Source organism: Bos indicus, chromosome 5, assembly GCF_029378745.1.
Source record: "Bos indicus isolate NIAB-ARS_2022 breed Sahiwal x Tharparkar chromosome 5, NIAB-ARS_B.indTharparkar_mat_pri_1.0, whole genome shotgun sequence".
NCBI classification, from domain to species: domain Eukaryota; kingdom Metazoa; phylum Chordata; class Mammalia; order Artiodactyla; family Bovidae; genus Bos; species Bos indicus.
The window spans coordinates 120010287-120036231 of record NC_091764.1 but is presented as its reverse complement, the minus strand read 5'-3'; the positions used below and the strand labels follow the sequence as shown (position 1 = coordinate 120036231).

At 48.0% G+C, this 25945-nt stretch overlaps 2 protein-coding genes and 1 pseudogene across 6 annotated transcripts in view; 1 reads left to right on the top strand and 2 right to left on the bottom strand.

Moving 5' to 3' along the window:
* The window catches only part of MOV10L1 (Mov10 like RNA helicase 1), a 67977-nt gene that overhangs the window by 5437 nt on the left and 36595 nt on the right, over positions 1-25945 (bottom strand). For 2 of the 5 annotated variants that reach the window (XM_070790619.1, XM_070790621.1), the window contains exons 14-25: positions 15573-15631; positions 15044-15141; positions 6784-6892; positions 6349-6518; positions 5698-5844; positions 5117-5238; positions 4866-4965; positions 4574-4738; positions 3266-3439; positions 2520-2669; positions 1754-1861; positions 26-163 (exon numbers count right to left, since the gene is read on the bottom strand). In XM_070790619.1, the coding sequence (XP_070646720.1) occupies positions 26-163; positions 1754-1861; positions 2520-2669; positions 3266-3439; positions 4574-4738; positions 4866-4965; positions 5117-5238; positions 5698-5844; positions 6349-6518; positions 6784-6892; positions 15044-15141; positions 15573-15631 (1540 nt within the window). The remainder of the gene's footprint in view (positions 1-25; positions 164-1753; positions 1862-2519; positions 2670-3265; positions 3440-4573; positions 4739-4865; positions 4966-5116; positions 5239-5697; positions 5845-6348; positions 6519-6783; positions 6893-15043; positions 15142-15572; positions 15632-25945) is intronic. The other 3 variants (XM_070790622.1, XM_070790623.1, XM_070790620.1) reach the window with 2 other exon arrangements.
* Positions 21812-24860, bottom strand: LOC139182950 (kanadaptin-like). Its single transcript, XM_070788545.1, is given in 4 exon segments — positions 21812-23530; positions 23533-23745; positions 23748-24172; positions 24841-24860. Coding segments are annotated over 4 exon segments (2073 nt in total). The 3' UTR covers positions 21812-22115.
* On the top strand, positions 24786-25815 carry LOC139183290 (S-phase kinase-associated protein 1 pseudogene; annotated as a pseudogene).

Below are 25945 nucleotides of genomic sequence, written 5' to 3'. Positions count from 1 at the left end.
GCCTGAGCCCCCGGCCATGACTCACTCTGACAAGGACATGAGGGTTTCCCAGCACGATCAGCAAGGCTTTGGGTCTGGTGATTGCAACGTTAAATCTTTTTGAGTTGGACAAGAATCCCAAAAAATATCTATCATCTTCAAATCTATCTTCATTTGACCGCACCTACAAAACAGATGAATAAAAACAGTATTTAAAAATTTTTGGTGTGCAAAGGAATTCGATATATAAAAGCATTTAAAAACGTTACACGTCAGTGTGTCTTCATTTTGTAGTGCGAGGGGAACAGGCCTCACCGCACTGTGTACTCCCCAGGGGTGACCTCACATGTGGGTTTCAAGAAACGCTGCTTCTTCTCCTGCCTGAACTCCCTAATCTGCCTGCAGTTAATAGCAATGCACTGGTCACTGTGGGAATTTTTAAAAGAACAACAGACTCCTCGGAGCCCAGCTGCCTTCTTTCTGATCCCGCCTCCCCCTCGTCTCCATTCCTGGCTCCCTTCTCCAAATTTAAGCACTTCCTCCTGCTGCTGCTGCTAAGTCACATCAGTGGTGTCCGACTCTGTGTGACCCCATAGACGGCAGCCCACAGGCTGCCCTGTCCCTGGGACTCTCCAGGCAAGAGTACTGGAGTGGGTTGCCATTTCCTTCTCCAATGCAGGAAAGTGAAAAGTGAAAGTGAAGTCGCTCAGTCGTGTCCGACTCCTAGCGACCCCATGGACTGCAGCGCACCAGGCTCCTCCGTCCCTGGGACTCTCCAGGCAAGAGTACTGGAGTGGGGTGCCATTGCCTTCTCCCCAAGCACTTCTTCCTGGGACTCTGTAAAGAACGCCCTGCAGTGAGTACTCGAGGGGCCCGTGCGGGCCTGGGCAGGCGCCTACAGTGGAGATGAGAGCGCCCTGCAGTGAGTACTCGAGGGGCCCGTGCGGGCCTGGGCAGGCACCTACAGTGGAGATGAGAGCGCCCTGCAGTGAGTACTCGAGGGCCCGTGCGGGCCTGGGCAGGCGCCTACAGTGGAGATGAGAACGCCCTGCAGTGAGTACTCGAGGGCCGTGCGGGCCTGGGCAGGCGCCTACAGTGGAGATGAGAACGCCCTGCAGTGAGTACTCGAGGGCCCGTGCGGGTCCGGGCAGGCGCCTATAGTGGAGATGAGAGCGCCCTGCAGTGAGTACTCGAGGGCCCGTGCGGGTCCGGGCAGGCGCCTACAGTGGAGATGAGAGCGCCCTGCAGTGAGTACTCGAGGGCCGTGCGGGCCTGGGCAGGCGCCTACAGTGGAGATGAGAGCGCCCTGCAGTGAGTACTCGGGGGGCCGTGCGGGTCCGGGCAGGCGCCTACAGTGGAGATGAGAGCGCCCTGCAGTGAGTACTCGAGGGCCCGTGCGGGTCCGGGCAGGCGCCTACAGTGGAGATGAGAACGCCCTGCAGTGAGTACTCGGGGGGCCGTGCGGGTCTGGGCAGGCGCCTACAGTGGAGATGAGAGCGCCCTGCAGTGAGTACTCGAGGGCCCGTGCGGGTCCGGGCAGGCGCCTACAGTGGAGATGAGAGCGCCCTGCAGTGAGTACTCGGGGGGCCGTGCGGGCCTGGGAGATGAGAGCGCCCTGCAGTGAGTACTCGAGGGCCGTGCGGGCCTGGGCAGGCGCCTACAGTGGAGATGAGAGCGCCCTGCAGTGAGTACTCGGGGGGCCGTGCGGGCCTGGGAGATGAGAGCGCCCTGCAGTGAGTACTCGAGGGCCGTGCGGGTCCGGGCAGGCGCCTACAGTGGAGATGATGACGACCAGGTACTCCTGCCCTTGGAACTCCTCCACGGATCCAACCTTTATATCCATCAGATCAACGTTTCGCAGAAGAATTTTGATTTTCTCTACCTTTGAAAGAGATAAGATCAAAGATAAAATTTCACAAATCTGACCACTTCTTTACATATTAACAGCAAGAGCCAAATACTAACCAGTGAGCATCAGGGCCTCTCAACTCCTAATCACGTTTCATAACCTCTAAGTTGCTCATAGCACACGCCCTGATCTCAGATGGGGGTGCGCCGGTGGGTGCTGCCAGGAGTGGGGTTTTGCGTGAGACACGAGGGCATCTTGCGCTGCCAACAGTGGGGGGGCTCCAGGGTGCCTCCCAGGGTGGGGGGAGAGCCCCTCAGGGGACCCCCCCCCAGGGGCCCGAGCGGCCACCACAGGGAAGCCAGAAGGAAGGGGGCTGGGGAGACGTTGCTGCAGGCAGGGCAGGACCAGGTGGGGGCCTGTGGCAGAGGGGTGTCGAGATCTCCCCTCTGGAGAGACACCCTTGGCTGGGTGTCCAGCCAAGCTGGACAGAGGCTTGGCTCTCGTCAGGAGACGAGGCTGGAGGACAGGGACTAGGGGCCGCTCCTGCGCGCCCAGAGGACAGGCCTTCTTGAGGCGTGTGCCCACCGCGTCTGGGGCACAGGAGCAGCAGCTGTGCAGATAGAGGGGGGAGTGGCAGAGAGGCCGGGACCCCACAGACACGACTGTGCAGAGGACCTGGAGCAGCCCACACCTGCTTCCGGTAGGGCGTGATGACGCCAATGTCGCGGGCGGACACCTGGCTGGAGACGCTCCTGGCCAGCATGCAGCAGTAGCGCATGACCTGCACGGCCTCGGCAGGGTTGAACCACGACGGGCTTCGTCCCTCTCGAGCTTCGTTGCCCTGAGTCACCAGGAAGATAAGAGAATAGCTGATCCATCAGAAATGTCATTTTCTTGACAAGAGAAGTCCTAACGGTCAGAAGCCTGTACACCACAAGCGGAGAGCAGCCTCCAGTCGCCGCAACTAGAGAAAGCTCATTCAGAGCAATGAAGACCCAGCACAGCCTACGTAAATAAAGCTCAGTAAACAAGAGTATTCATCAAAAAGTAAGGCACCATTCAGGCCTGCGCTTTTCACACCCCGGAGCTCCACGTGCACAGCTCCGTGGCAGGGCACCCGCTGGGCTTTAGTCTCAGTTTCCTTCTACACAACCTTCTGCATGTTGGCAAATTCCTTCCACACAGATTTTGTCATGAATAAGCTTACTGTGGCCCTTGCTCCCTCCTTCAGGATGCCCCCCTTACTGGGAGCGCTGCAGTCCATGGGGTCAAAGAGTCAGACACAACTTAGTGACTGAACACCGCCGCCAGCAGCAGCAGCAGCAGGAGGGACCAGCCTACCACAGGCTCTCAGGAAACGCCTGGTGACGGCTGGATTCAACAAGACCCACGCACAGACATGCGTACACTCTCCTGCTGAGCTGGCCCGAAGCTCACCCGCACTCCGTGGAAGATGAGGGGGAAGCCCTTCCTGGGCAGCTTCTCCCAGCCAAGCAGGGAGGCCACCACGGTGGGGTCCGCGCACACCTCCAGCTCTCGGTGGTAGAACAGTCTGGACGGCAGGGCCAGCAGGGCCGAGTGCGACCTGTAGTTCTTCACGAGCTTTGTCACCTATGGGGGAGGTGGGGCAGGGCCTGGGCCAGAGCCTGCGGGTGCCCTGCAGCTGCTGCCGGGGAGCAGGGCCCTGCGCCCGCGCCCCCTGCCCCTGCGCCCACCGCCCCGTCAGCTCCTCCTGCCTCAGAGGCGCTCAGGACACCTCCATCAGGAGACAGGGCCCCTGTGGGGCTGCAGGATGCCTCCAAGCTGCACCCTGATCCAGGCCATGGGAGCCTCGTCTTGGATCTGCTGCGGTGGGTGCTGGGTCTCTGAGGCCGGCCAGGACCTTGTTGAGAGCCACTGGGGATGGAGCACCAGGACACGAGGCAAGGACAACTGTGTTTCCTGCCTCAACTGTCCAGCAAGTTCTCTCCACCTTTCCTCTTCCTGGGCTGGGAAGGCCAGAGGCCCGGGACCCTCCTGCTGACACACTTCTACTCAGTCATCATGACGGTGCAGCCTCTGAGACTCTTGTCAAAACCCAAAACCCGACTCAGCAGCACGACTTCTGCCTCAGCCAGGCTGGGCCCGCTGCGCTAGCCTGGACCCCTGCCCGCCACCTCGGCCACCTGTGCCCACCTGCCCGCCCCGCCCTCTGGCAGAAAGGGCCTGGAATGGGGAGCAGAGCCCAGGCCTTGCCCTGACCATCGCCCATGGTCCCTGTGCCTGGTTTTCTGTTCCGAGTCCAGAGGGGAACCTCCTCTTGCCTGTGCATGGGGGAGTCTAGGTGTTGGGGCTCCTGAAACGCAGATGCCAAGGTCTGCGCCTCGGTGCTGTCAGAGAGCCGCCAAGAACCAGGAACCGCACTCCACCTGGCACCTCAGGAGACCGCAGACATGCTGCCTTCTCCTCCAGGGAAACTTACAAAGCTCCTTCCCATTTCCCATAGCGTCACGGTCTGCAGCGGTCCTAGTCACGGGCTGGAGCTGCTGGGAAGGGCTGACCCCTCAGGAAGCCCCTCAAGGGGCCCAGGAAGCAGTTCCTGAGTTCCCAGGACAGTGGGTTTGAAGGCACCTCAGGTGCACCTAGGTGGTGGCCTCTGCCCCCAGCTGTGACTCAGGGATACAGAGAGGTGACCTCCCCGTTGGCCCCTCTGATCCAGTCTGACTGGATCAGACTGGCCCTCTGATCCAGTGGGTCTGAGCTCACCAACAAGGGGTTGTAGGCACCGCAGGCCCCAAAAGCATCCTCATCACGCAGGTATGCTGGTCGGGACATCAGTCTCTCCAGCATGGAGACGTTCAGCCCATAGGCCATGGCAAGTCTGGACTTGATGACTGGTCCCAGCTGCATGGGGTCTCCAGCCAGGACGATCTACAGCACAAACGGGGCAACTCTCAGTGTGTCTCACAGGTGAGGAAGGCAGACAGAGCTGCCCGGGCCCCTGGTGTGTGGAGGGGCAGGGACTGAGGCTGGGGTGGCAGCGGCGCTTGGGCCTCACCTGGCCGCTGACGTCCGAGACCAGCCCCAGGGGGATGAGGCACTCGGGCTCACTGGCCTGGCCCGCTTCATCCACAAACACGTGCGTGAAGTGTCCGACTCTGCAGCAGACACGTCCCAGGGTCACTCCTGCTCGAGTGTCCTGCCCGCAAGGCTCCGCCTCGCGGCCCGGGAGCCCGGGCACCTCCAACCCTCCCCCACACCGCACGCTGCCCTGCCTCTGCCCAGAAGCCCCAAGCCCTGAGCTCCCACCTCAAGCCTATCTGGTAGAAGAGCCCCGCGCTGCTGCACGTGGTGATGAGCACCCTGAAGCGAGAGGCCTTCCAGACGTCTTCCCCGTCTCTGCAGTACGGCCTGATGGCCTCTGTGATGGTCTGCGGGCGACAGGCCACCCTTAAGGTTACTGAGTGATTCTTTAAACTGGATGTGATCACAAAGCAGAACAGAATTCTCAACAGTAAGCCTGTCCTGTTGCCCCTTTTTAGCTGGACTACATAATGGTGTAAGATTGTTCTCTTAAATCAAAACATCTTAAGTTTTCTTATCGACATAATCCATGTCTTACAGATGCTAGAACTGAGAATATAACAAGAGAATCCTGCAGATCCTTCCCCAAAACTGCACATGCTCTCTAATCTTTTTTGCTAACCAAACTGGAAACCTTTATAGCAAACCAACAGAACAGAACCAAAAAGCAAGTACACATCTGCAGGAGGCGAGCAGGAGTGTCGTTGCCTCACAGAGCTGGGGCTTCCCAGCCGCCACTGGACACCAGCGTGGAAGCGGCCCTCCTGTGTCCTCTGGCGGGGCGCACAGGGCCGGGGGGTGCTCACCTCCTCGAACCTGCAGGTGGCATTCACACGGACCATGGTGCCCGGACGCAGCACTTGGCTCTCGTGCAGCCGCAGGCACACAAGGTCGGCCGCACTGTTGGAGGGCGCACACACCAGGATCCGGCTGTCCGGCAGAGCATGGAAGACCTTCCCCAGACACATGGACGGTAAAGGCAAGATGGTGAGCAGCCAGCTCCAAGCCCCGCAACGAGGGCTCGGGACACAGCCCTGCTTCCTGGCCCACGTCACCCGTTGTGGCCAGAGCCCTGGCCCTGCCATCGTGTCTCCCAGGCCCTAAAGTGCCTGGGCGGGACCCTGGGAAACCTTGCACCAGGTCTGGGTGCCCGTGGGTCAAGCCAGGTCCCCAGCGATGCAGGACACGGAGCACACCCTGTCTTTCCACAAACTCAGTTTCAATCTAGACTGAGGCACCGGAAACATCTGCAGTTGCCCGTTTTGAAATGAAGCAACTCCTTCCTAAACTGAGGACACCAGCTCTCAGCAGCCCTACAGCCACACAGCAAACTGCTACATGTAAAGCCAATGAGACTTTCTGAGCTGTTTCCCACGCCTGATCCCAAGGTCTGCACCAACATGTCCTGACACCGGGAGCACGAGGCTCCGTCTCCCGCGACACCGCCTGGCCGCTACCTGCAGGATGGCCTCTATGATGGTCACCGTCTTCCCCGTCCCCGGAGGCCCGAAGAGCACATAGGGGATCGGGCGGCAGTCTCCGCTCAGGATCCTCCTCACCGCCAACTTCTGGTTCTCGTTGAGCATGGGGTTGAAAAACTTTTCTCTTGCCTTCGGGGATCCGCTGACTGCATCAGGGAGAGACGGTCAGTGGGTCGCAGGCAGGGCCCTTCAAGACCCAATCAGCGTCACTCACCAGGACAGCTGGCTGACTGCCAAAGCCCAGGCCACTCGCCACTCCCCATTTCACTTGTGCAGTGTCACCAAGGTGTCAGATGTTGTGGTTAACAGGTGGACAAGAACAGCCACCATCAAGGTCAGAGCGTGTGTCCCCGAGCAGCCCCAGACGTCCTGCCTCCAGGCCTGCAGGAGCCAGCCTGGCCCCAGACTCACCCAGCCTGCTGGCCTCTGTGGTGGCGGCCCGTGGCACGGGTGTGTCCTGGGCACCTGCCTGGTGCTCCTCTGGGGCATGCTTAGTTTGGTCCTTCACAGCTCTTCTATTCTAGAAAAAAATCACACCAAAAAAATTGCTTAAAAAGAAAGACTTGTGTTCACGCAGGTTTAAAGTATGAATGTAAACCATCATCAAATGCTTGTTTTATTAACAGCTCTCTGCACAGATCTCAGGTCATCCCTTTCAGATGTAACAAAAATGCAGAATATCTAATAAAAACTGCTAAAAAGGACTATATTCTCCTTGAGTCCAGGATGTCTGCTCTTCCTGTGGAGCCTGCTCATCTGCGAGGAGAACCCGTGAGGGCTGACCGCAGGCACGGCCCTTGCTCCCCGGGGCCCCAGGTCCTCTCCATGTGTGAAGGGGCCCCGTGAGCTCGGCAAGGACTGGGCCCCAGGCAGACCCTCACCTGCCTCCTGGGTACGAGGCGGCCCTGGGGCTGCTCCCTCGTCTACTGGGTCAGGATTGTGCTAAGGAACTGGTTTTGCACATAAACTGGTTTTTAAACATAAACTGAATCTGACCTGGACCAACGGAACTATTTTTCAAATTTCTCATTATAATCAACGTGGTAATAAGCAGCTCTGCACGTGTATGCTTGTGCAATCACCTGATTACCTTCACGGTGTAAATTCCCAAAGTAAAATTTCTATACAGGTTTTCACACTGAAAAGTTTTTATCTTTTATCAAATTTTAGTCCAAGATATCACAGCAATCCACCCTCCCAGCATCACCTCAGTTTTACGGAAAACTGACCCACAGTAAGGACTGGGCCTCCAAAGCATGTAACTGCACAGGTCTGGACACACACACGCACACCCGTGAACCCATCACCACAAAAAGCAAGTCTGCTTCTCAATCCCCAAGCACCCCATACACCCTCCTGCTGCTGCAGACTGACATGCATCTTCCAGAATGTTCTATTCACAGAAGCGCACAGACGCAGGCTTTCCGACATCTCCACACAGTGCAACAGGTCTGGAGACCCCTTTGGGTGGTGTGTACGCAGACGTTACCCTCTTCCTTGCTGAGAAGACATTCATGGTGAGAACAGACTGACTGCTGGCCTACCGTCTGTGGATGGACGGGGATTTTTGCTGAGGTTGGGCCATTGCAAGGGAGGCTGCTTTGCACGTGCTCCCACTGCCCCACATGCTGCGGTGACCTCCTGCTCAGGCACTCCTCCTCTGTGTCCAGTCAGGTCTGTGTTCCCACCAGCGAGGGCAGTGAGGCTCCCTTGGCCCCAGAGCGTAGCCACGTTAGCAGGCACGTGGTGGGGTCTCACTGTGGCTGTGTGTTTCCCTAACAGCTAACACTGAGCCCGGGCCCCCTGCATTGGGAGCATAGAATCTTAACCACTGGACCACCAGGAAGTTCTGTGCGAGGCTTTTTGTGTTCTTTTTTTGTTTAACAGTGAAAACAAAATAACTTACTGGAATATGAAGTTCAGAGCTGAATGAGTGTCCACTAATGGCAAAAAGGGGGTATTTTCACAGAAGCAGTGTCTTTCCCAATCCCATCTCCATTTGAAGTCGATCAAAACACACCACTGGCCATTTAGTGAAAACGCTGCCTCCTCCACGAGGCAGACACATGGGCTCTGGCTCTGGGCTCCCTGGCCTGGGGCTCTGAAGGCTGGTGGTAGGAGCTGGGGTGACCACAGTGGCCGCTTCTCGTTTCTTCTCTCAGGAATCACTGCTCAAGGTCTGAACCTGCTGCTTCACGTATTCTGTCTGATTTTTAATCATTTAGGTGGGAAGGTAAATCCACTCCCTGCAATTCCACCTTGGCTGGGTGCTTTGTCTGCAACCTGGCTAATCTGTAACAGGACAATGCTCTGTATTTAAAGTGCTAAGATTCAGCTCATCAGGACTGTGATCCACTACAACAGCAATACTTCCTGAGAATCAGGCAGTGGGATGTGCCAGGAAATGAGGTGAAAACAGTTTTGCAGATGACATTGCATCTTTGTTCAATGAAGACCTCTTTCTATTTTTCAGAGCAAAACTGAGTTCAACTACCAGTTACAGAGCAGATGATTTTAATGGAAACCTTCAGAGAATTTTTGTGGTTGTGTAGGCGTTCTAAAGCTATCATTTCTCCATTTTTGGAGAGGGGCTACAAAGTAGTAAAAAGGTTTATACATATCAGATATAATTTAAAAATCTGTATTTACTATAAAGTCAAAGCATGCTCAAAAAAGCAAATTGCAACAGCACAGAATTATAAGTTACAAGCTGTAACCTGTGGCATGAAGGGTTTTTCTTATTAATGGAAATACAATGATAAATAAAACCACTTCTATTTTACTCCTGAAAATAAAATGTAGAGCCTAGAACAATACCGGGCACATAATACGTGTCTATGGATACTGACTGCACATTGAAAGTGCCCTTGTAACCCGCACAGAGGTCACAAAAGAATGGCGCTCTTGGCGCAGCGCTCGGGGCCTTCTATGCGTGTGTGATGTAAGACGTGCCCCACTGCGCACAAAGCCATGTAACTTAAAGATAAAACTACGGAGCAAAGGTTAATAAAACTAAAAACTGGTTCTTTGAGAAGATTAACAAAATTGACAAACCACTAGCCAGACTCATCAAGAAAAAAAGGGAGAAAAATGAAATCAACAAAATTAGAAGTGAAAAAGGAGAGGTTATAACAGACAACAGAAATACAAAGGATCATAAGAGAGTATCATGAGCAACTATATGATAGTAAAATGGACAACCTAGAGGAAACGGACAGGTATGTAGAGAAGATCGACCTCCCAAGACTGAACCAGAGAGAAACAGAAATTATGAACAACCCAATTACAAACACTGAAATCGAAACAGTGATCAAAAAGCTCTCCAAAAACAAAAGCCCAGGGCCAATGGCTTCACAGGGCAATTCTATCAAACATTTAGAGAAGAGCTAATGCCTATTTTTCTGAAACTCTTGCAAAAAATTGCAGAGGAAGGAATACTTCCAAACTCATTCTATGAGGCCACAATCACCCTGATACTAAAACCAGGTAAAGACAAGACAAAAAAAGAAAATTACAGGCCAGTATCATTGATGAACATAGATGCAAAAATTCTCAACAAATTCTAGCAAACAGAATTTTTAAACATAAACATTAAAAAGCTCACATACCATGATCAAGTTGGGTTTATTCCAGGGATGCAAGGATTCTTCAATATATGTACATCAATCAGCGTGATATACCATATCAACAAATTGAAAGATAAAAACCATATGATCATCTCAAAAGATGCAGAAAAAGCCTTTGACAAAATTCAGCATCCATTTATGATAAAAATGCTCCAAAAAATGGGCATAGAAGGAACCTACCTCAACATGGTAAAGGCTATATATGAAAAGCCCACAGCAAACATTATTCTCAATGGTGAAAAACTAAAAGCACTCCCTCTAAGATCAGGAACGAGACAAGGGTGTCCGCTCTTACCACAATTATTCAAAATAGTCCTACATATGACAATTAGAGAAGAAAAACAAATAAAAGGAATCCAGATCGGAGAAGAAGTAAAATTTTTGTGCTTTTCTGTCATACATGAACAAGAATCAGCCTTGGGCACACCCATGTCCCCTGCCTCCCATCTCCCTCCCCACCCCACCCTCCGCCTGTCGCAGGGCCTCTGTTTGAGTTCCCTGAGTCACACAGCAAATTCCCGTTGCCTGTCTGTCTCACGTATGGCATTGTGAATTTCCACGTTGGTCTCTCCGTACATCTCCCCTTCCCCCTCCTCCCCTCCCACCGTGTCCACAGGGCTGTTCTGTATGTCTGTTTCTCCACTGCTGCCCTGAAAGTAAATTCATCGGTGTCATCTCCTCAGATTCCATATGTGTGTCAGTATATGATATTTATCATTCTCTTTCTGACTTCACTCTGTATAGTAGGCTCTAGGTTCATCCACCTCATTAGAGCAGATTCAGATGCATTCCCTTCTATGGCCTAGTAGTACTCCATTGTGTATATGTACCACAGCTTCTTTATCCATTCATCCCTCGACAGACATCTAGGTCGCTTCCATGTTGTTGCTATTGTAGACAGTGCTGGAATGAACACTAGGATTCATGTGTCTTTTCAGTTTTGAGTTCCTCGGGATATATGCCTAGGAGTGGGATTGCTGGGTCATATGGTGGTTTTATTCCTAGTTTTTTAAGGAGTCTCCATACCATCTTCCATCATTTTACATTCCCACCAGCAATCCAAGAGTGTTCTCTTTTCTCCACCCCCTCTCCAGCATTAACTGTTTGTAGACTTTTTTTTTTAATTTTATTTTTAAACCTTACAATATGGTATTAGTTTTGCCAAATATCGAAATGAATCTGCCACAGGTATACCTGTGTTCCCCATCCTGAACCCTCCTCCCTCCTCCCTCCCCATACCCCACTCTGGGTCGTCCCAGTGCACCAGCCCCCAGCATCCAGTATTGTGCATCGAACCTGGACTGGCGACTCGTTTCATACATGATATTATACATGTTTCAACGCCATTCTCCCAGATCTCCCCACCCTCTCCCTCTCCCACAGAGTCTGTAAGACTGATCTATACATCAGTGACTCTTTTGCTGTCTTGTACACAGGGTTATTGTTACCATCTTTCTAAATTCCATATATATGCGTTAGTATACTGTATTGGTGTTTTTCTTTCTGGCTTACTTCACTCTGTATAATAGGCTCCAGTTTCATCCACCTCATTAGAACTGACTCAAATGTATTCTTTTTAATGGCTGAGTAGTACTCCATTGTGTATATGTATCACAGCTTTCTTATTCATTCATCTGCTGATGGGCATCTAGGTTGCTTGTAGACTTTTTGCTGATGCCCATTCTGACTGGTGTGAGGTGTATCTCATTGTGGTCTTGATTTGCATTTCTCTAATAATGACTGATGTTAAGCATCTTTTCACGTGCTTGTTAGCCATCTGTATGTCTTCTTTGGAGAAATGTCTCTTCGGGTCCCTTTCCCACCTTTTGATCCGCTTGTTTGCTTTTCTGGTATTGAGTTGTATGAGCTGCTTGTGTATTTTTGAAATTAATTATTTAACACTTGTTTCCATTGCTATTATTTTCTCTGATTCTGAGGGTTGTCTTTTCACCTTGTTTGTGGTTTCCTTTGCTGTGCAAAAGCTTTCAAGTTTAATTAGGTCCCACTTGTTTATTTTTGTTTATATTTCCATTACTCTAAGAGATGGGTCATAGAAGATCTTGCTTCAATTTATGTCATCAAGTGTTCTGCCTATGTTCTCCACAAAGAGTTTAATACTTTCTGGTCTTATGTTTAGGTCTTTAATCCATTTTGAGTTTATCTTTACGTATGGTGTTAGGTTATAGCTCTACATAGTCAGCATAAATAAGACCGGGAGTTGACTGTGGCTCAGATCACAAACTCCTTATTGCCAAATTCACACTTAAATTGAAGAAGTAAGGAAAACCACTAGGACATTCAGGTATGACCTAAATCAAATCCCTTACAATTATACACTGGAAGTGACAAGTAGATTCAAGGGATTAGATCTGACACACAGAGTGCCTGAAGAACTGTAGATGGAGGTTCAAGACATTGTACAGGAGGCAGGGAGCAAGACCATCACCAACAAAAAGAAATGCAGAAAGGCAAAGTGGTTGTCTGAGGAGGCCTTACAAATAGCTCTGAAAAGAAGAGAAGCTAAAGGCAAAAGAGAAAAGGAAAGACATACCCATCTGAATGCAGAGTTCCAAAGAATAGCAAGTAGAAATAAGAAAGCCTTCCTAAGTGATCAATGCACAGAAATACAGGAAAACAATAGAATGGGAAAGACTAGAGATCTCTTCAAGAAAATGAGAGATACCAAGGGAACATTTCATGCAAAGATGGGAACAATAAAGGACAGAAATGGTATGGACCTAATAGAAGCAGAAGATACTAAGAAGAGATGGCAAGAATAGACAGAAGAACTGTTCAAAAAAACATCTTCACGACCCAGATAATCACGATGGTGTGATCACTGACCTAGAGCCAGACATCCTGGAATGTGATGTCAATGGGCCTTAGGAAGCATCACTACGAACAAAGCTAGTGGAGGTGATGGAATTCCAGTTGAGCTATTTCAAATCCTAAAAGATGATGCTGTGAAAGGGCTGCACTCAATATGCAAGCAAATTTGGGAAACTCAGCAGTGGCCACAGGACTGGAAAAGGTCAGTTTTCATTCCAATCCCAAAGAAAGGCAATGCCAAAGAATGCTCAAACTACCGCACAATTGCACTCATCTCACACGCTAGCAAAGTAATGCTCAAAATTCTCCAATCTTGGCTTCAACAGTACGTGAACTGTGAACTTCCTCATGTTTAAGCTGGTTTTAGAAAAGGCAGAGGAATCAGAGATCAAATTGCCTACAACTGCTGGATCATTGAAAAAGCAAGAGAGTTTCAGAAAAACATCTATTTCTGCTTTATTGACTATGCCAAAGCCTTTGACTGTTCAGATCACAACAAACTGTGGAAAATTCTTAAAGAGGTGGGAATACCAGACCACTTGACCTGCCTCCTGAGAAATCTGTATGCAGGTCAGGAAGCAACAGTTAGAACTGGACATGGAACCACAGACTGGTTCCAAATAGGAAAAGGAGTACGCCAAGGCGTTATATTGTTACCCTGCTTAACTTACCTGCAGAGTACATCATGAGAAACGCTGGGCTGAAGGAAGCACAAGCTGGAATCAAGATTGCCGGGAAAAATATCAATAACCTCAGATGTACAGATGACACCACCCTTATGGCGGAAAGTGAAGAAGAACTAAAGAGACTCTTGATGAAAGACAAAGAGGAGAGTGGAAAAAGTTGGCTTAAAGCTCAACATTCAGAAAACTAAGATCATGGCATCATCCAGTCCCATCACTTCATGGCAAATAGATAGGGAAACGGTGGAAACAGTGACAGACTTTATTTTTCTGGGCTCCAAAGTCACTGCAGATGGTGATTGCAGCCATGAAATTAAAAGACACTTATTCCTTGGAAGGAAAGTTATGACCAACCTAGACAGCATATTCAAAAGCAGAGACATTACTTTGCCAACAAAGGTCCGTCTAGTGAAAGTTACGGTTTTCCCAGTGGTCATGTATGGATGTGAGAGTTGGACTGTAAATAAAGCTGAGTGCTGAAGAATTTATGCTTTTGAACTGTGGTGTTGGAGAAGACTCTTGAGAGTCCCTTGGACTGCAAGGAGATCCAACCAGTCCATCCTAAAGGAAATCAGTCCTGAATATTCATTGGAAGGACTGATACTGAAGCTGAAACTCCAATCGTTTGGCCACCTGATGTGAAGAACTGATTCATCTGAAAAGACCCTGATGCTGGGAAAGATTGAGAGCAGGAGAAGAAGGGGACGACAGAGGATGAGATGGTTGGATGGCATCACTGACTCGATGGACATGGGTTTGAGTGAAGTCGGGGAGTTGGTGACAGACAGGAGGCCTGGTGTGCTGCGGTTCATGGGGTCGCAAAGAGTCAGACACGACTGAGCAACTGGACTGAACTGATTTCCTTCATCAGTGTCTTATAGTTTTCTGTATACAGGTCTGTTTTCACCTTAGGTAAGTTTATTCCTAGATATTAATTCTTTTTGTTGCAATGGTGAATGGGATTGATTCCTTAATTTCTCTTTCAGAGAAAGAGCTATGAACCTATGGACACAGTGGGAAGAGTTGAGGGAGAAGGGGAGATGTACGGAGAGAGTAACATGGAAATTCCCAATACCATATGTAAGACAGACAGGCAACGGGAATTCGCTGTGTGACTCAGGGAACTCAAACAGGGGCCCTGCAACAGGCGGGAGGGTGGGGTGGGGAGGGAGATGGGAGGCAGGGGACATGGGTGTGCCTATGGCTGATTCTTGTTTATAAACGATAGAAAACCACAAAATTCTGTAAAGCAATTAGCTTTCAATTAAAAAATTAAAAGGTAAATAAAAACAAACGAACAAACAAAAAAATAAAACTACGTGCTCACACGATACATCCTTACCTTCCTTTTCCCTGCTTACTCTGTTGCAGCTGTCATTAGCCCACATGTAATGGTACACAGACTTCACACAGTGACTAGTTTTACTTTCACTGCGACATGGGGTTATTTGTGAACTGCGCTCACTATACTCCTCTGATGCGCCAGTAAACTGAGAGGAAACTATTATCTATTTACAAATATCAAAGCAGTACCTTGGAGGTAGACTGTCCATCCCTTTTGGTGTCTTGCGCATGGGTCCAATTCCATGTCACCTGGGGAGGCTGTAAAATGATTTCTTCTGGAAACAACACTTTTAAAACAAGACAGCACGAGAAGGCAAATATTACTGAGAAGCTTAGAAAGGCGAAGAGAGAAGACATGCATGTCTGTGTACCCCTCTGCTCCCTGCTCCGGGGCCGCTCCTCAGCTGCAGCGTAACGCCAGCACCGCATGTTCTGTGCAACCCTGCCATTTTCTTGTTCATTGTGGCACACAAACAAGTGATATTGAGATGGGGAGGCAGAGTACGATCATTTTATTGTTAATAATTTAAGCGTGCTATTTCTACATACTTGAAATTGTCAGAAAACACTGAACCTCCCCAATAGAAAAAACACCGGCTATCAGAATTTCCATTCACTTCTAATGTACGGCTGAAGAAACTGATTTACACAAAATTCTACAGGAAGCTTCTAAAACACTCAAGGGAGATATAAAACCATCATCCCCCCAAAGTAGTACCTTTTGCCCCCAAGTGGATGACCTGTTCAAGTGCAAAGTGGCAGCGTCTGCTGGTGGTCCTGCGGAGGAGAAAGCAACACGGGTCAGCGCTGGGCGCCTCAGCAGACGGGCGCCCAGAGCCCCGGCTGGGAGCACAGCAGCCCGCCAGCCGTGAGGCCGCCACCAGCGTGCCCAGAGTTCACCAGGAAAACCTCAAATGCGTCAGGGTCGCAGGGATGCCTTCCCTTCTGGGACTATCTCTGTTTTAACGTATAAAGTGAACAGGGAGAAAAAAAAGAAAATAGAGCCTGTGAAGTGTCAGAAAGGTAGCAACAATGCTGCATCAGTAGTAAAGTATTAGGTTGGTGAAAAAGTAATTTTGGTTTTGCACTGTTGAACTTTGCCATTTGATACTGGAACACATTCTCAAATAAATGCAGTTACGTTATACATCATTTTAATGAACATTTCTCGCTTTATGTCTTTTTTGTTACCGACTTACTACTTATATTTATTTTAGATTAAGGAAATAATGTTTGACAAAAAGCACATTTGAGCAACTTTCTTATTCAAGTTAAGAATGGGTCATAAAAAAAAAAAAAAAAAAAGAATGGGTCATAAAGCAGCAGAGACTACTCACAACATCAACAGCTCACTTGGTCTAGGAATGTTAACAAATGTACAGAGCAGTCGTGGTTCAATAAGTTTTACAAAGGAGATGAGAGCCTTGAAAATGGGGAGCACAGTGGCTGGCCATCAAAGTTGACAACAACCAACTGAGAACAATCATCGAAGCTGATCCTCTTACAACTACACGAGAAGCTGCCAAAGATCTCAATGCCGACCACTCTATTGTTGTTCGGCACTCGAAGCAAATTGGAAAGGTGAAAGAACCTGGTAAGTGGGTGCCTTATGAGCTGACTGAAAATCAAAATCATCGTTCTGAAGTGTCGTTTTCTTACTCTACACAGCAACAACAAACCATTTCCCGGTCAGATTGTGATATGTGACAAAAGGTAGATTTTGTATGACAACCGGCAATGACCAGCTCAGTGGCTGGACCAAGAAGCTCCAAAGCAATTCCCAAAGCCAAACTTGCACCAAAAAAGGTCATGGTCACTATTTTGTCATCTGCTGCCCGTCTGATCCAAATCCTGGCTAAACCATTACAGCTGAGAAGTATGCTCAGCAAATGCATGAGATGCACTAAAAACTGTAATGCCTGCAGCTGCTACCGGTCAACAGAAAGGGCCCAATTCTCCACGACAACGCCCTCACATGTCATACAACCAGTGCTTCAAAAGTTGAATGAATTGGGCTGCGAAGTTTTGTGTCATCTGCCATTCTCACCAGACCTCTTGCCAACCAACTATGTCTTCTTCAAGCATCTTGGTAACTTTTTGCAGGGAAAACACTTCCACAACCAAGAGGAAGCAGAAAATGCTTTTCAAGAGTTCAAGATCCCGAAGAATGGATTTTTGCACTACAGGAATAAACAAACTTATTTCTCGCTGGCAAACATGTATTGATTGTAAGGGTTCCTATTTCGACTAATAAAGATGTGTTTGAGTCTAGTCATAATGATTTAAAATTTACAGTCTGAAACTGCAATCATGTTTGCACCAATCTAGTAACTTTCAGCTTCCCGAGTGGAACAGTGGTTAAGAGTCTGCCTTGCAATGCAGGGGACACTGGTTGGATTCCTGGCCCAAGAAGACCCCACATGCCGCGGGGCAACTAAGTCCATGCCCCACAACTACTGAGCCCTTGAGCCTAAAACCTGTGCTCTACAGAGAAGCCGCTGCACTGAGAAGCCTGCAGCACCACAGCGAGAGTAGCCCCCACTCACCCCAACTAGAGAAAGCCTGAGCTCAGCAGCAAAGCCCAGCACAGCCAAAAATAAATAAAAAAAAATTTTAAAGGGAAGTAACCAATGGTGAAGACTCACTCCTATGAAATTTATTCAAAACAGTTAAAAGATAAACTGAGGCATGTTAAAAATTTTAAGTTTATTAGAGCAAAAAGTGATTACAATCAGGCAGTCAGGCAGCCCAAACCGCAGACACAAAGGAGCGTGAGGAGCTGCTCAAAACACAAGGCTTTAATAGGCAGGAAGGAGCGGGCATGAGCAAGGGATTGAGGCCGAAAGGGTACTGCGATAACCTAGAATGGGAACGGAATCTGAAAGAAATACGTGACTTCATCACTTTGCTGTGCAGTGGAGACTAACATAGTCCTGTAAATCAACTCTGCTCCATGTAAAACAAGATGCCTACTGTCCCTGAAGTGGACCTAAAGGGTCCATCATGCCATCCTGACCAAAATCTCAACAGGCTCTCTGTAGAAACTGACAGGCTGAATCTAAAATCCCCAAGGAATGCCAACATGTAGGACAGTGCCATTCTGCAGAAGAGGGACTCACTGGAGGCTGTCCCCTCGACTCTATGACCTACCACGAGGGCACCAGGAAGAGACTCTGTGGTGTGGCTGCGAACACACTCTGTTCTGTGGAGCAGAACAGAGAGCTTAGGAGCAGATCCACAGGCACAGGCCAACTGGCTTTCAAAAAGGTGACAAGGTCACTCATTGGACAAAGGACAGTCTGTCTTTTCAACAAACGGTGCTGGGACAGGTGGACACCCTCTGCCCCTGGTCAACCCATACCTTGCATCATCTGTAAAAACGAAATAAGTCATAGCCATAAATACAAAGCTTCAAGCTGTAAAATTTCTATTATAGAAAAAAACAGGAGAAAACCCTTATGACCTTGACTTTGGCAGACTTATTAAACGTGTCACGAAACCACTGTCCATCAAAGAAAAACTGGTAAACTGAACGTCATCAAAATTAAGAATTTCTGCTCTTCAAAAGGCACTGCTAAAAACAATGAGAACACAAGCCACAGTCTGAGAAAACACTTGCAAAAAACACACCTCATAAAGGACTTGCACTGAGAATATGTGAACAATTCTCCAGATGAACAAAAATAAAGCACATGATGGATGCTGTGACCCACAGACCAGAGCAGGCGCTCTCACCAAGGCCACGTGATGCCAGCAAGTGTTGGTCATCACAGCGAGGACCGCTGAGCCCACAGGAGCCCCGCAGCACAGCGCATACCGCCACAGGCAGCAAGACGGACGGCCCAGGGGCTGCGAGCTAGTGGGGCAAGTGCAGCCTCACACACGCTGGGGGGCACACAGGCAGTGCAGCCACTGGAGGAGGGCCTGGCAGTGTCTCTGGATGCCCAGTGTACACCAGCCGCTGTACACAGCTGTGGCACTGCCAGGCGCTTACCCAAGAGAAGGGAAAACACCTGTCCATACGGACCCTCAGGCATGATGCTCACAGCAGCTTCATCTGTGACGGCCACGATCAGCAAACAAGCTAGCGTCCAACCACAGGTGCCTGAATTAGTGAGCTAGGGTATGATCTTATAAGGCAATATTACTCATAAAAAGGAATGAATTCATGCAAAAGTAAGGCTGAATCTCAAGATAATTAGCTGAGAGAAAGACGCCAGGCAAAAAAGAGTAGGTCCTATATGTTTGCAATTAACGTAAATTCTATGAAATGAAAACGAGCCTCTGGAGACTGGGCACTGGTGCACAGACAAGTCACGACGGGGCACCAGAAAATGCCTGCGGAGCCAGACCCAGCGCGGTCTTCACTGTGAGGACGGATCCAATGGGCATCCAAACATCAAAATCATGAAACTGTACACTTTAAACTGGCATAACATTTTATGACCATTGTATCTCAGTAAACCTACTTTTTTAAGGAGGAAAAATACTTGCAAAGGAGCATAAGGAGGGACCATCTGCTCATTGAGAGGCCTGGCCTCCTGGTTCTGTCTCACCTGCTTCACTGCCGTGTCGTCCATCCTCTCATTTTTCAAACAAGTAGGAAATACAGATTTTCTGAAGTGTGAAATGATCTAATTTTGAGTAACTTAATTTGTTGCTGTTGTTCAGTCGCTAAGTTATGTCCAACTCCTTGCAAACCCATGGACTGCAGCATACCAGGCTTCCCTGCCCTAAAATCTGACACTGTTTCCCCATCTATTTGCCATGAAGTGATGGGACCGGATGCCATGATCATCGTTTTCTCAATGTTGAGATTTAAGGCAACTTTTTCTCTCTCCTCTTTCACTTTCATCAAGAGGCTCTTCAGTTCCTCTTTGCTCTCTGCCATAAGGGTAGTATGATCTGTGTATCTGAGATTATTGATATTTCTCCTGGCAATCTTGATTCCAGATTGTGTTTCATCCAGCGTTTCTCATGATGTACTCTGCATATAAGTTAAATAAGCAGGGTGACAATATACAGCTTTGACGTACTCCTTTTCCTATGTGGAACCAGTCTGTGGTTCCATGTCCAGTTCTAACTGTTGCTTCCTGACCTGCATACAGATTTCTCAGGAGACAGGAAAGGTGGTCTGGTATTCCCACCTCTTTAAGAATTTTCCACAGCTTGTTGTGATCCACGCAGTCAAAGGCTTTGAAGTAGTAAATAAAGCAGAAGTAGATGCTTTTCTGGAACTCTCTTGCTTTTTCCATGATCCAACAGATGTCGGCAAGTTGATCTCTGGTTTCTCTGCCTTTTCTAAATCCAGCTTGAACATATGGAAGTTCTCAGTTCATGTACTGTTGAAACCTCACTTGGAGAATACTGAGCATGACTTTGCTAGCACGTGAGATGAGTGCAATTGTGCGGTAGTTTGAACATTCTTTGCCATTGCCTTTCTTTCCGACTGGAATGAAAACTGACTTTTTCCAGTCCTGTGGCCACTGCTGAGTTTCCCAAATTTGCTTGCATACTGAGTGCAGCACTTCCACAGCATCATCTTTTAGGACTCGAAATAGCTCAACTGGAATTCCATCACCTCCACTAGCTTTGTTCGTAGTGATGCTTCCTAAGGCCCGCTGACATCACATTCCAGGATGTCTGGCTCTAGGTGAGTGATCATGCCATCGTAATTACCTGGGTCATGAAGACCTTTTTTGTATAGTTCTTGGGTGTATTCTTGCTACCTCTTCTTAATATCTTCTGCTTCTATTAGGTCCATACCATTTCTGTCCTTTATTGTTCCCATCTTTGCATGAAATGTTCCCTTGGTAGCTCTAATTTTCTTGAAGGGATCTCTAGTCTTTCCCATTCTATTGTTTTCCTGTATTTCTGTGCAGTGATCACTTGAGGAAGGCTGTCTTATCTCTCCTTGCTATTCTTTGGAACTCTGCATTCAGATGGGTATATCTTTCCTTTTCTCTTTTGCCTTTAGCTTCTCTTCTTTTCACAGCTATTTGTAATGCCTCCTTAGACATCCACTTTGCCTTTCTGCATTTCTTTTTCTTGGGGATGGTCTTGATCCCTGCCTCCTGTACAACGTCACGAACCTCCGTCCCTAGTTCTTCAGGCACTGTATCAGATCTAATCCACTGAATCTATTTCTCACCTCCAGTGTATAATTGTAAGGGATTTGATTTAGGTCATACCTGAATGGCCTAGTGGTTTTCCCTACTTTCTTCAATTTCAGTCTGAAGTTGGCAATAAGGAGTTCATGATCTGAGCCACAGTCAGCTCCTGATCTTGTTTTTGCTGACTATACAGTTTCTCCATCTTTGGCTGCAAAGAATATAATCAATCTAATTTCGGTATTGATCATCTGGTGATGTCCATGTGTAGAGTCTTCTCTATTGTTACTGGAAAAGGGTGTTTGCTACGACCAGGTCATTCTCTTGGCAAAACTCTGTTAGCCTTCGCCCTGCTTCATTTTGTACTCCGAGGCCAAACTTGCCTGTTACTCCAAGTATCTCTTGACTTCCTACTTCTGCATTCCAGTCCCCTATGATGAAAAGCACATTTTTTGGGGGGTGTTAGTCCTAGAAAGTCTTGTAGATCTTCATAGAACTGTTCAACTTCAGCTTCAGCATTAGTGGTTGGGGCACAGACTTGGATTACTGTGATAATGAATGATTTGCCTTGGAAATGAACACAGATCCTTCTGTTGTTTTTGAGAGTGCACCTAAGTACTGCATTTCGGACTCTTCTGTTGTCTATGATGGCTACTCCATTTCTTCTAAGGGATTCCTGCCCACAGTAGTATATATAATGATCATCTGTGTTAAATTAGCCCATTCCAATTCTTTTTAGTTCACTGATTCCTAAAATGTCAATGTTCACTCTTGCCATCTCCTGTTTGACCACTTCCAATTTACCTTGATTCATGGATCTAACATTCGAGGTTCCTATGCAATACTGTTCTTTTTTTTTTTTTTTTTCAGCTTCTTACTTTAATAGACTCATGTCTCTCACTTTACTAATTCTCAAAATATATGGTTCCTTTTTACATACATACACAAACACTTTTAAACATAAATATCAAATTCAAGAGAATCAAATAGGTAGGTAAATTTAGGAAGCTAGGAGTACAGAAGAAAATGCCAGTCACCAGATTTTACAAATGAGCATCTGAATTCCTTCTCTGGACATTCAACTTGATATATTATCCTAAATATCCCATGTCACATGGTCCACAAGGTCTTCCTTTAAGATTCAGAAGCAATCAATACCCATACTTGTCATTAAGATGGGTCCTGCCATCTCCACTTTGGCCTTCAGGTGGGACCCACACACAGTAATCTGGGTCATCTTCTGGATATTTGGAGGAAAGTATCAGTGGAACTTTGCCTGGACCAGGAGCTTTCTTTTTCTTGAATTCATCTCTGCTTTTCTCATTCTCATTCTTCGATGCTGAGGGCTCCTCACACGATGCAGCTGCTTCACTCATCTCTTGGCGATCTTTATTCTGCTCCACTTGGCCGAGTTGAGACATGTTTTCATGGTTTGTTTCTTTAGAACATGTGAAGTCTGCGGGAGGACTCGTCTCCTGCGCTGCTTCTTCCGGTTCTGTCTCCTGCTGCAGCCTACTGCTTCCAGCCTCCATTTTCTTCTTTTCATGCTCCTCCTTTTCTTTCTCCTCTTCCTCTTCCTCCTCCTCTTCCTCCTCCTCTACTTCACGCTCATCCTTCATTCTCATTAGAGCTGGAGGGAGTTCTGGACGCTTGGGGGGTATCTTCCCTACTGTTCCCGTTTTTAATTTGAATTTGCTTCCTCCTTTCATGGCACCAAAGAGAGGCAATGTGAGCTTTTTAGCTTTGTTTTCTCCATCTGTAGCCTGACTTTCAATTTTTTTTAGTTCTGGAATCTCTGCTGGCTTTACAATCTTTATCAACCCTTTAAGTCTCTGCTGTTCTTTTCTCAGTTCAAAAGTTCTCAAGTGAAGTTTCTTCCGGGACACACCATCTAATGCACTCCCTGACTTCATTTCTGACATGAACGCATCTAAAGAGTCCTGAGACGGAGACTCTGACAGAGCTTTGCTGGAGGCTTTCAGTCTCTCAGAAATTTCAGAGAGTTCCTTTTCAGTATCATTTAACTTTGCAACCAGTGATTCGAAGGTCTCTGGCTTCTCGTCAACCTTCCCAGCCTTCTTCATTCGATTCAGATGCTTCTTTTCAACCAGGCCAGTCCGATCAAGAAATGTGTCATCATCACTGTCATAAAAGTCTTCATCTTCCCAGTTCTTGGCTTTCCTTTTCCGAGATACCGCCTCCTGCTGCAGCAATCCCAAAGTATCGAGGATTCGACAAGCTTCCAGTGAACACTGAATCACTGCTTCTTTTTTCTTTCCTGAGTGAATGGCCTCTGCCACTAGCTGTTTTCCAGTTGAATCATCCACAGGTAATCTCACCCTGCAGAGCCAAGTGCTATGACCCTGTTCATCAAATTCATATTCTAATTCTTCTCCTTCTCGGTCAAAAAAACCTTGGAGAGCCTTTTTTGGATCCTTTATATAAAAAGCCTCCCTTTCTTGTTGAAACTCTAAGACAATGGGGTTCTCTTCAGCCTCATCCTCTACAGCATCTTCTCCCATTCCCCAGGTGCAGCCCATTTCATCGTCCTGACTACTAGTATTTCTCTTTCAGCGGTATCCATTTCCTCTTCTTCATCTGAGTCTTCTCCCAGCATCTTCTTTTCCAACATCATTTGTTGCTGCTTGCGCAGTTCCTTCAGCTGCGTTACTGTCAACTCGGATTCTGCCTCTCGATCCTCCTCTGGTCCCTGAAGAAGAAAGAGCCAGGTGCTGCCTCCAAAGCGAAGAACATGTCCGACGTGGACCCGACAATAGGTGCGGGTGGGATGCGGGTTTTGTTAAGAAAAGTGCCGTGGGTGCTTCCCAAATCGTAGAGATAGAAGCCAGGCCCGTGGCCATCGCCTTCTGCATCGAGGCCGGACACCCTGTGCTGCAGCACGGTGTGGTAGCGAGACACCAAAGGATGCTCCAGGCACACGTCGCAGCTAGGGAGCCTCCCGAAAAGGCAGCAACTCAGTCCTTTCAAGTTCCGGGTGCCCAGGATGGTGCTGCCTTTTAGTGTCTCGAGGCTGTAGGGGGCCGTGGTGGGGCCGCCCCACGGTGGCTCTCGGTATGGGGGAGCCCGGGCCGGGCAGCCAGGGGAAGGAGCCGCCGTGTGGGGTCGCGGCTGCTCCTCCGCTGGAGCCCTAGTCTCCCCGCTGTCCGGCAGGGCCTGCGGGACATCCGGCTCCCCCTGCAATACTGTTCTTTAGAGCATCAGACTTTACTTCTATCACCAGTCACATCCAAAACTGGGCTTTGTTTTTGCTCTGGCTCCATCTCTTCATTCTTTCTGGACCTTACCTGCCTCCTGAGAAATCTGTATGCAGGTCAAGAAGCAACAGTTAGAACTGGACATGGAACAAGAGACTGGTTCAAAATTGGGAAAGGAGTACATCAAGGCTGTATATTGTCACTCTGCTTGTTTAACTTACCTGCAGAGTACATCATGACAAATGCTGGGCTGGATGAAACTCAAGCTGGAGGAATCAAGATTGCTGGGAGAAATATCAATAACCTCAGATATACAGATGACACTACCCTTATGGCAGAAAGCAAAGAGGAACTATAAGGCCTCTTGATGAAAGTGAAAGAGAGTGAAAAAGTTGGCTTAAACTCAACATTCAGAAAACTAAGATCGTGGCATCACTTCATGGCAAATAGATGGTGAAACAATGGAAACAGTGACAGACTATTTTCTTGGGCTCCAAAATCACTGCAGATGGTGACAGTAGCCATGAAATTAAAAGACGCTTGCTCCTTGGAAGGAAAGTTATGACCAACATAGATAGCATATTAAAGAGCAGAGATGTGGCTGTAGTGGCCTTGTTCTCCGCTTCTCAGTGTTGCTGTTTGACGACGTTGCCCTGCTCACTTCAGCCTCCGGCCCGCCATCTCCTTGAGACCTAACATCATGCCTTCAATTAAGTTGCAGAGTTCTGATGGAGAGATATTCAAAGTTGATGCTGAAATTGCAAAACAATCTGTGACCATCAAGACTATATTGGAAGATTTGGGAATGGATGATGAAGGAGATGATGATCCAGTCCCCTTGCCAAATGTTAATGCAGCAATATTGAAAAAGGTCATTCAGTGGTGCACCCACCACAAGGATGATCCTCCTCCTCCTGAGGATGATGAGAACAAAGAAAAACGAACAGATGATATACCTGTTTGGGATCAAGAATTCCTGAAAGTTGACCAAGGGACACTCTTTGAACTTCTATCGGCAGCAAACTACTTAGACATCAAAGGTTTTATTTGATGTTACCCGCAAGACTGTTGCTAATATGATCAAGGGCAAAACTCCTGAGGAGATTAGAAAGACATTCAATATCAAAAATGATTTTACTGAAGAAGAGGAAGCCCAGGTACGCAAAGAGAACCAGTGGTGTGAGGAGAAGTGAAATTTCGTGTCTAACGCTGTAACACTGTAAGGGTTATTCCAAATACTAGTTGCACTGCTTTGTTTATAATTGTTAATATTAGAAAAAGAGTCAACAAATGCAGCAGCAAGTCAATTGTATCAGCAGAATGTTGTCCTCATTGCATGTGTAGTTTCAGTACAGTTCCTAAACTTAAGGCCCAGTTTCTTCTAGTGTGATTGAAAGTTTCTTTTCTTTGCTCTGAATAAAATTGAACTGTGGGTTCCCTATAGAAAGTGGCATTTTGGGCTTTCCCTTTTTGTAAAGCAATTTCTGCCTAGTTTATTGTCCAGTTAATTTTAGTTCACTGACTTTTAAAGTTGGCGTTGTAAATAAAGCAACTTGCAAAAAACCTTCTGAAATAGAATTTAACAACGTATTATCTTTATTCAACTGGAAACTGGATAAAGGCTACTTGAGGTAAATGCTTTGAGTGGGGTTATCAGAGTGTCTTTAATCTTCCTGGAGGAGTAAGTACCCCTGGTATTCATTAGCCTGTATGTAGCAGGGCTTCCTTAATTGGGTCTGAGGGCTTATTTTTGCATTTTTAATTCT